At 35.9% G+C, this 11,037-nt stretch overlaps 2 protein-coding genes across 2 annotated transcripts in view; one reads left to right on the top strand and one right to left on the bottom strand.

Annotated features, from left to right (window-relative positions):
* LOC135206617 (cuticle protein AM1274-like) overlaps positions 1-11,037 on the top strand; it is a 94,611-nt gene that overhangs the window by 58,838 nt on the left and 24,736 nt on the right. The gene's annotated exons all lie outside the window — the stretch shown is intronic.
* LOC135206434 (cuticle protein AMP1A-like) lies at positions 3,909-5,298 on the bottom strand. The gene is made up of 3 exons (XM_064237811.1): positions 5,166-5,298; positions 4,604-4,896; positions 3,909-4,318 (listed from the first exon to the last, which is right to left on the bottom strand). The coding sequence occupies exons 1-3, from the start codon at positions 5,172-5,174 to the stop codon at positions 4,069-4,071; spliced, it is 552 nt and encodes a 183-aa protein (XP_064093881.1). The 5' UTR covers positions 5,175-5,298; the 3' UTR covers positions 3,909-4,068.

Raw genomic sequence — 11,037 nt, 5'->3', positions numbered from 1 at the left:
CTATTTATTACTCTTCACTCTGTTATATTCTGCAATTTGGCCCTATGTAACATTTCTAGTAAATCTCCATTCAGAGTTATATCTTGGCTGAACGATCGCATAGCATTGCTGCAATATCAGTTTCAAGCAGCTGTTCAATGTATTACTCAATTTCCATTTAGATATTCCTATAATATTGAACACATTACGTCATTAAAATGGGTTCAATTTTCATCTGTTTTCCAGATCAAAGATTTCGATTGGTTTTATGAGAATTACTTCATCAACTTCAGCACCATCGCTTACCTGCAACTATTTCAACTACTCGTTCAGGTACCCACTCCCCTCATATCATAGTTGCAACTTGCCATCTGTGACGGTACTACTTGTGTTTTTGCGTCAGTGATCATTTCCCAAAATCGACCTGGTAAGTTGACGTCACTTGAATATAATTGGCGAGAAACCTTTCTGAAAGGTAAATGGGATCCCATATACTTTTTTTTTTGGGGGGGGGCGGGGGGGGGGGTGGGGGGGGCGGGGGGGGGGGCGGCGGGATAACAGTAGATCAAATACAATTGATTTTGGTATGCCACTCTGAAACTAATTCCATCTTTAACCAAATTGCAGCACACCAGAAGAGAGCTCTTGTGTGTGTAGTTAGGCATATTCTGTAGGACCCATTTCTTTAAAGGCTCTTGCTGCATCGCAGTCAGAGTTGGTATAAAGTTCTCTTAATGCTGTACAGCAATCAAGGAGAGCAACTTTTGTCGAGTTCATCAGTCATGGGTCACTGGCAGTTCCTGGCGTCGAATAGAATTCTCATATTTTTCACATAATGAACACAATGAAGGAAGACAAGAAAACACCTGTATCAGGGTTCTCCACTCTGTAGTATTAGCACCATTTGTTCGCTGTATGAACACTTTGAGTATGAAACAACGTGGTTGTTTTAGTATTCCTGAGAAGACTGAAAAGGACAATGACTGTTTTCTTTGTTTTTGTTCCACAGTATAGTTCTAGCATATATGCAAGGCCATAGAAGTTTGAGTTTATACTCATCTTTGCTCCATTCACTGACCAGTAACTCAAACTGTTTCTTATTACCATAAATGGCCAGGAATGCTTCCGAGGGGGCCTTGTGGCATTTGTTCAGGACTTCTGTACTCTGCTCCACCTTTGAAGGACCAGTATGCTGTTTTATTGGCAATCTACGGCAGTGCACTTATTTGGGTAGAGGATACTTCCTTTAGCACACCTGCATCGTGTCGCCTCACTAGAGAGTGACCCTGTGTGCTCGTGCCCTTTGTCCAAAGCTGGATTGCTTGGGGCCTGTTGTTGGAGACTTGGACTTTGTGCCTCACCGAGGATTTCTACAGCCCTTTATTGTTGAAGTAGAGCTCAGCATTTGCTCTCGTGAATGGCCCGTAGTGCGAGCGTAAAATACTCCCTTTAATCTCCTTCCTCTGCCTGAACACTGCATCCTTGGAGTCGTGAGGAGGCCGTCTAGTGGCGAAGAAGAGTAAGCCCACTTTATTATTATTAGCATTATTAATTTTATATCTTCATGTGATAGAGCAGCAACCCCTTATTTTAGTGAGGACATCTTTTACACAAAAATAAGTGTGTGTCAGCGTCGGCATTTATATGCATAACTACGTCCTTGGATGACTATTAAGTGTTTATGGCTTTATAGACTCAACCTATTGAGTTATTTATGTTTTATATTATTATAAGAGTACGTATTTAGTACAATACACTTTGTTAAAACAATATTTGTAATGATATAGGTTAAGATATAGGTTAAGGTTTTCCCCCCCTTTGAATCTCCATCTATCGTATGCTAGGGAAAGAGTGTTTTTTTTTTTCTTACTTCCACTGTTTACTTTCTCTTATTCCTTGGCATGTTAGTTAGGTAGGCGATTGAAGAAGTGACTGATTTGGTATTTTGGTATTGTGTGTGCTTGTTGTGCTTTTCCTCCCATTATTCAGTTTTCAGAGGGGTTCTTTTGTTATGTTAATTTTTAAGTAATAAATTATTGTTAGTCTTTAGTTTGTGGTTTGGTGTATCCTCTCTGAGACTGTACTCTTTAAGTGTTGGTTTGTCAGGGATCATGCTCTTTTTGTGGTACTGATCTGCAATATCAGGTCCAAAAGAACCACAACTTCAGACCATCGTGAAGTTCGTAACAATATATATATATCTATTATATATATATAAATATATATATATACATACCATATATATATATATATATATATATATATATAATATATATATTATATTTATATGATATAAGATATATATAGGTTATATAATATATATATATATATATCATATATATATATATATATATATATATATATATATTATATATATATATATGGCTATGCAGGTATATCACATACATCCATTCAGGATAGAGCCTGACCATACTTACATGATGTCTAGATTTTAATAAAAATCATCTGAACACAAAACCATAGAGGCAGCCAGATTTCTGATTTATTATGGCTGCATAATGTAGGTACTTTATTTTTAGTTTTGATTAGTTTCAATCTATCAAAACATCCTATCAACTCTGCACTGTGTAGACCAAATAATCATGACAAGCTATTGGAACAGTAGATGCTTTTCTATATGAATTCCTCGTGTATCTTGTACTTCCTGTATCGTAGTACTGTGCTGTATAAACAGATTTATCACCCGTCAGGTTCTTTGATAATTAGTCTGTTTGAGATAAAGTTACTGATAAATCGTATTTGTTTATACGTATTTTATGGTATTAATGGAGCAAACGAAATGGGTTCAATGTGTCCTGTCAAGATCAGTGATTTTTGTTCTGGATACAGTTATTTAAATGAAGACTGGACTTGGGAGCCCTTCTAGAAGCGGAGGTTTTCAGTAACTACCCACTTAATTGAAGGTCAGGATCAGTGTGGAATAAATGAGGATAACCAATATGACTTGTTATTTGACAAATTTGGTTCCTTAATGCTAATTTCCTAATAACGTACCATGCCGGAAGTTTCATTTGACGAGACCTTTGTGTTATACTGCACACCAGTATCTGCAATGTTGCGATCACATGTCATGGTCAGGATATCCAGAGGCTTTGGAAATGAACTGGTTTGTTTAGTCCTGGCTGGGGCTCGGGATGCGTTGCACGTGGCTGGTATTTAGTCGATGACCTACCTATGTATTTTGTATATGTATTTGCATGTATGTGTGTATATGAGAGAGAGAGAGAGAGAGAGAGAGAGAGAGAGAAACTCTTCTTTCCTGCTTTTGTTTATCCTGAAGTATAAGACATTACATCTTTCAAGAGACAGTACCGTTGATTCCTTTCCAGGTGGAATGGCTTCTTCTTCCACTGTTATTATTATTATTATTATTATCATTTTTTTTTTTGGAGATTACCACGAAGAGCAATAGACTTCCCGTCCCAATAGACTTTGCACCGGAAAATATGATTGTCCTAAATCTACCGTTATGACAGTTATGATAGTTGGCAAGATTAATTAAAGTATCTAAGTTAAATTTCATGGTAAACAACCATACACATGTATACACACCTTTCATATGCCCACACATATACAATCACGAAAGATACGCATATATATATATATATATATATATATATATATATATATATATATATATATAGATATATATATAAATATATATATATATATATATATATATATATATATAATTTTATATATATATATATATATATTATATATATCTATATATATATATATGTGCGTGTGTGGGTGTGTGTGTGTATGTGTTGTTGTTGTTTATGTCAAAATCTCTCCAAAATGTGCAGTCACTGAATTCCTAAAGTTCTGAGCACGTTAATTAAAAAGTATTATGATGGAGCCAATGGAAACGATTGCTAGATTTTTTAGGTATGATTCAAAGATAATTGAATGCTAAATATCGGTGTTTATTTCATATATATTACGGAATATATACATATATTAAAATATATAATCGAGAAGACGGACAAAGGACGATGGCAGGATCCACGCACGAATGAAAGACTATTGACTGATCACATCAGCGGAATCATGGTGATTTTTCTTCTACAATGGCTGACCATAGGTGTTTGAAGGGGGAGAGGGAGGAGGAGCGTAGGAGTTGCTCCTGACAGACGCTGCCTCACGCGCGGCGGCAGCGTCTTCTTCAGCAGCCTTGGCGATCTGATCGAGAACGAACTGAGGAATTGGGTGGGGGAATGCAGGGGCCACTGGCAGGAGGTCGGACTGGGGCTGATAGCCGTTCTCGTCAGCGACGTATTTAACTTCGACAAGGGTACCGTCAGGAGCAGTGTACCTATAAAAGCGAGTTAAAGGTTGCGAGTATGTCAGCAATCCAAAGTTTTAAAACACAGATTTGGGTTGAATATTCAAAGCAATCTCAAAAATACAAGTAAGGACAGAAATGGAGAAAGGAAACCGAGCAGTATGAAACATAATGGGTAGTCAACCCATGAAAACTATGGCGGCCCTTACAACAATATTTAAAAGTAAACCCCAATAAAAACGATAAATAAGAGACATTAACAGGAAGACGGTAAATAGTTCAAAAAATTATTCCATGACATAAAACTTTACTTACGAGTACTGTCCAGCCTTGACCACGGCGCCTTCTGGCCCATCAGGGGAACCAGACTGAGAGAAGGCGATGCCATTTTCAGCCTCGAAGTCGACGGCGAATCTTCCGAACTCGTCGTGTGTTCGTTCGTCCCTCAAGATGGCGACTGAAGGCGCAACCTCGAATGTGGACACTCTTGTGGAAGGAGCTCCGTAGGTCGGGGCAGGGGCAGGGGGTGCAGGAGCAGGAGCAGGTGGGGCATTATAATCATATTGTGGGGCGGCAGCAGCCAGAGCAATGAGAGTACAGATGATGACCTGAAAGTACAAAGACTCTTTGAGGTACAGTTGCTTGGGAAGGAAGTGGAAACTATGCAGAGATTTGTGTGCAGCGTTAATATATCTTTTGCTCAGGGAGTTCAAGCCTTCATGATATTCAGACATTTAAACATGGGTAGAATTATGGAAGGGAAAATCCAGATCGACGTTTCAGAGATCAAGTAGGAATTATTGCACAAGGAGGAAGCTTTCTTGCTCCACAAATTCAAGAGAAGATCAAGAAGAAAACCAGACCCAGGAAAGCTTACGGTCTTCATGGTGTCGTTGTTCGGAAGGAACTGATGCTATGTTGTCGGTGGAAAGGAGCTTTTATAAGACACCCGGGAGATCCTGCGATGACTGACTGACCACCCCTCCTTCGCCGCATCCTTAGGGGAGGAGGGAGTGGGCGTAGGATGCCCTTGGTGTGAGAAGCATCCTTTTCTCTTTCCTCCCTTCACATCCGCTGCCTTCCCGACGGTCGAAAATTGAGTGACCCTTTATTTTTTGCTCCATTTTTTGCTCTCCGCATCTTAATCGTCCGAGTCATCCATTTACTCGGTCGGCGTGGTGTTTGTCCTCGTTTGAGAACTGGAGGCTGTTTGTGGCGTTTGTTGCCGCTTCCAGGTGACTAAATGGTGGAGAAAGAAATGCCACGAAAAGGATGACTATAGTACATTAGGAATGACTATGATGTAAAGCGTGACGTTACTTCTATTTCCAAAAGTTTTTTACAGAAACATCGTAATAAAAACATATATTGTCTTATATGCAGGACAAGCATATAAGGAAGAGCATTTTTACTGCGAACATGTATGATCACTTGGTTGCGTGAGCAGCTAACGATATTAATCTCTGTATACAACTAACTACAAAAGATCAGCACTGAAATCAAATCTATTAAAAGACCACTCTGTCGATGATCAGAAGGGCTGCGAAGAGATCAAGAAGATAAATGAACCCATTTATTGGATGTCCTGAGGAGATTAAACATCTTGTTTAGAATGTCTTCAGAAGTTAAAAGAGGTTTTTCTCGATTAAGGTTTGTTATACAACGCTCATTAATACTAATAGTTTCTTTTATTTGTTCATAACCAGTTGCGCGAAAGTGAAAGTGAGAGAATGTTGAGGACTGAAAATGCCGTATTAACCATTTTTTAGATAATTTTTTTCTGAATAGGAGGAAATAGTAATTGTAAAGAGAAACCTTTAGTTTAACAGAAAATTCTCCTGAAGTTTAAAAAAATACTAAGTAATGAATAAAAGAGGCTTTATCACACCTGCCAAAAAAAGTACTTCTTCTTCTAAAGAAAGTTCTCTAAAATGACTTACAAGAGAGAGAGAGAGAGAGAGAGAGAGAGAGAGAGAGAGAGAGAGAGAGAGAGAGAGAGAGAGAGAGAGAGTTTGTCTGTATACCGAAACAAGTTAGTTATTTGCATGGGAAAGTGTTAGTTATTGACCACTTGGAAAAGAATACCAGAACCTTTTGCCCAAGGTTCTTGAAGAAGACGTTGTTTGTAGGCTTGGTCTCATCTTCATGTTTGCCAATGAAGTTAACCTTCTTCAGCACTTAAAACAAGTGTTGAGCAATAGACCCTTTTATATTTTTCAGAACATCCGTGTTTATTTATAAATTGTTTCTGAAATGATTCCATAGCTTTATTTTCTGAAAGAGTTTCATCTGAAACTAGTTTCCTTTGCTTGAAATATCCATATAAATTTTTTTTAGCGTCGCCAATTTATTTGATCATCTAATGTCTATCAATCAACTTCTTGATATTAGGAGTAGGTTAACCATGTTTTATATATGCCATATTTTACTGATCAAATGAGGCTAAGATATGCATAATTATTTCCTCAGCAAACTTTTCCCAAAAAAATAATAATATGTTAAAAAGAATGGCAGAGGTAACTGAATTTATTTTATCAAGAATTTTCTCTGTTTTTCGGGTAATTCGTGTTTCATAATGAAATATATATTTTATTCCGATTGTATTTTAATACACACACATATATATATATACAGAGACTGCAACGGGATCGTAGAAGGTGATCTCCGCTATAAAATCGTCAATACAGTATTTCTTATCATTGCTGTATTTTCAGAGTCAGTTTTTTCCTTACTGTCAACATGTTTCGGCCATCTCCCTGGAGAGGAATAAAGAATGAAACAGACCCATTTGTATTTTAGTAGATAGTTTAATGCTTCTGGTTTCTTGGGTTTTGGGTTGATTTTATTTTTTCATATTTACATGTTTAGGGGCGGGGGGCTGTGTGGACGATGCACAATTGGAGCCTACACTCATTGAGAGCCTTTGCCACGCCTCTAAATATAACAACGGTTCAACACTGAGTCAAACCAAACCAAAACACAAGAAACCACAAGCATTAAACTATCTACTAAAAGACAAATGGGTCTTTATTCCTCTCCTTAATACCTTCCTTTCACACACACCCTCCCTTTAATTCCCCCTTGCAACCATTAACTTCCTTCTGGGGGACACCGAACCCCACCCTATTCTATCCACCCCATCTTTACAGTTTACATACAGTTACAGTTGCCCATTCAGAACGTCCCTTGGCCGAACGGTCAAGATTGATGGCCCAGAGAAGGATGGCCAGAAACATGTCGACATTAAGGAAGCAGCAATAATAATGAAATAACTGAATTAGGATTTTGTAGCGGAGATCACCTTCTACGATCCCGTTGTAGTCTCCGAATATATATATATACTATATATATATATATATATATATATATATATATATATAATATATATATATATATATAGAAATACAATTGGAACAAAATATATATTTTATATATTTTTAGTATTGATAATACATCGTTGGTGAGTCAGTTACAGTAGCGGTGGGCGTGGTCAGATCAGAAATTGATTTATGACTGGCTGCTTGGGGAATCTCTTCTTATTATTATTATTATGATTATTATTACTTTAATGGAATGAGGTACCTCACGCACTCCAGGGAAATAACGTGGCACCTACTTTTCCAAACTTACATTTAGAAATATTACTCAGACTAAAAGAAATTTTTTAACAAATGTGAAAGCAGCCTCAGCTATCCGCTAAATTTGTCTAAAAGTTTAGTTATTAATCATAGTATTATTATTTTGCTTGTAATGATAGATTCTTTAAGATCATGGTAATGTGTGGTATAATATGAGTAAGAAAGAAACCTCAAAACCTGTGGTATTTTGGCAGCAGTGAAAAGTTGAACACAATACCCTACATGTTTGCAGTATCTTATTTCATCAGATCATAATAAATATTAGTGCTGGGTATGCTGCTGATTTTTCATGATGCGTATTTTGAACTAACGTATTAATTAGTAGTAATATTCAGTCGGTCTTGTCTTGCCAAACTCAAAGAAACGCTGGACCAGTGACACCATTGATGGTGCATGATAGCTTCAGCTTCATGAATATGCGCTATTTAGAATGCCCAGAGATGTGATGCTAAAAACTTTCCCAGCTAAGTAGAATTTGATATGAAATTCACCGTCACTGTCAAAACACATTGCTTTTCACGGAAGAGCTCAGCAACTTCATTCCAAACAGCCTCAAGGGTGAGGATTTTGAAGTGAAAGTGTCTAGAAAGACTGGTCATGTTCAAGTGTAATTAGGGCTGCTCGTTCTTTTTTTATCGATCCACTGAAAAAGCCGCGAACCACCTTTTCTGTCACAAATCATTCAATGTGAAGTAGTCATTTTCTGCATAGTAAGACCCGTGCACCTAACTATGCTATTGACTCAGAGCAAGATCATGAGGCTGCTGAAGATTTGAGGACTTCTACTGTTGTACTTCAATTCACTGAGGGCAAATTGATAGAGCAGAAAGATGTTATTCAATGTTCATCATTGCATCTCAAATGTAACCAAGTGTGACTTTAGAAGTGCAAAGATGAAAAGTCATCTAGAGAAATATGAGGCACCCCTCTGCTGATGATCTACTGCAGATAGCAGATAATCAGGACTTCTACCTCTTGACCTAACTAAATTTCCGAATGTTATCATATCTAGGCGGATACGCAAAAATGCAAGAAGGGTCGACGGATCATTCTTTCACACGCTTATTACATTTCACTCAATGTGGTTCTACATTCATTTTTATTTTAATAGTAATATTATATTCACATACATGCAATTCTAACGTTCTTGGGTTTTCAACTTTTCCAGGACATATCCCAACCAATGGTAAAAGGAGAATGAAGCTTCCAAGGTAAATTAGTCTTCTAGCGACGACTAAAGTCTTTTGAAAGCCAAGATTTTGCACTGAACTGCTAACACTACTCAAAAAGCGTGATACTTTTGGACACAGCAGCCGAAGTAGGAGTACTAAGAATCTTACACCACGAGAAATGCCACACAGTGTCTGCTACGAGGATTTCTCAGTGAAGTCTAGCAAAAGGTAAGGTTTATAGTTTTGACAAGGATTTAATGTTTATAATAATAATAATAATTTAAAATCGTGCAATCATGACCATTATTAATATTAAGTTTGTGCGACAACTAATATCAATATTATTGACTTTTTCCTCTAGAAAGAAATCTTATTTTCAAGCAAATTTTAACTTAAAATGTTTTTTTCTTTAATCTAGAAAGGATAAGAAAATTTATAAATAAAGAAAGCAAAAATAGATAAAAAATATGAACAGAAATAAAAGGAATTTCGAGCGGAAGGATATTGTCATTGATATTTAAATAGTGTTTATTAATACACACACACGTATATATATATATATATATATATATATATATATACTATATATATATATATATAAAGATATAAAATACCCTTCTTGTATTGTCATTTACTCATGTATGTCAGTTCATCTGCTAAGTAAAGGACGTTTGAACGTCGAAAGATCTCGCAGATACTCCGTTGTTTATTTTCCATCGTGCCTTTTATCTTTATTTATGGACTTATCTCGTTCCTAACTTTCGTGATTCAGTTACACATACAATAGCATATCTATATATATATATTATATACTATATATATATATATATATATATATATATATATATAGATATGCATATATATTATATATAATATATATGCATATCTATATATATATATATATATATATATATATAGATATATATATATATATATATATATATATATATATATATATATATATATATTATATGTATATATATATATTATATATATATATATATATATATAACATATATATATATATATATATATATATATATATATAATATATATATATACGTATATATATAGTACATATATATATATATATATATATATATATATATAATATATATATATATATATATATATATATATATATATATATATTCATGTATAGATATATGTGTGTGCGTGCTTGTGTGATTGTGGTTGGGAGTGTAGAGAGAGAGAGAGAGAGAGAGAGAGAGAGAGAGAGAGAGAGAGAGAGAGAGAGAGAGGGCGAAGAATATGAAATCCTGAATAATATTTTGAGCACTGTGCTCTCAAGGACAAATAAAACGTTCACTGCTTTCCCAACATTCCCGAATGGCCTGAGACGCTGTACTTGCATCAGGTTCAAAAATATTTATTATTGGGATTATATATGAAACGTGATCGGAATGGTTTAGTTGGTTTAAAGCGACCGTAAGAAGATAATAATTTCTCTCTCGTTCTCGCTCTCTCTTTTTCTGACTCTTATGATACTCGTACTTTGAGAAGGCATCCTTAAGTATAAAGAGCGCCTGTGTGCATATCTATCTCTCTCTCTCTCTCTCTCTCTCTTCTCTCTCTCTCTGTGTATGTGTGTGTGTTTGTGTGTCAAACATGAAATGAAATTTAAGAAAATTCCCATTATGGGCTTTTTTCTTTCCTTTTACATTCAGATTTACTACATACGAAGAAAGGTTAGAGCTTATAAATAAATTGACAACCAGCTCTCCGTATTCATTTCCCAACCATTGCCTGACTTAAATATCCTGTAACGTAGATGGTTTTAATAATTCAATATGTGTTCTAATCCCAAACCTTCCCATCCCACCTACGTAGTAAAATTATCTCTCAAAGTCTTAAGTCAGTCATTTGCTTGGAAAAATCACCAACGAACGAAAACCGACGAAATGGCATACGATGTAAC

Source organism: Macrobrachium nipponense, chromosome 31 (genome assembly GCF_015104395.2).
Source record: "Macrobrachium nipponense isolate FS-2020 chromosome 31, ASM1510439v2, whole genome shotgun sequence".
NCBI lineage: Eukaryota > Metazoa > Arthropoda > Malacostraca > Decapoda > Palaemonidae > Macrobrachium > Macrobrachium nipponense.
This window is presented reverse-complemented; position numbering and strand designations above follow the sequence as displayed.

Coding starts and splice junctions, on each gene's coding strand:
- LOC135206434 (XM_064237811.1), bottom strand. Junction 4,319..4,603: donor GTCAAGGCTGGACAGTACTC/GTAAGTAAAGTT, acceptor TCGCTTTTATAG/GTACACTGCTCCTGACGGTA.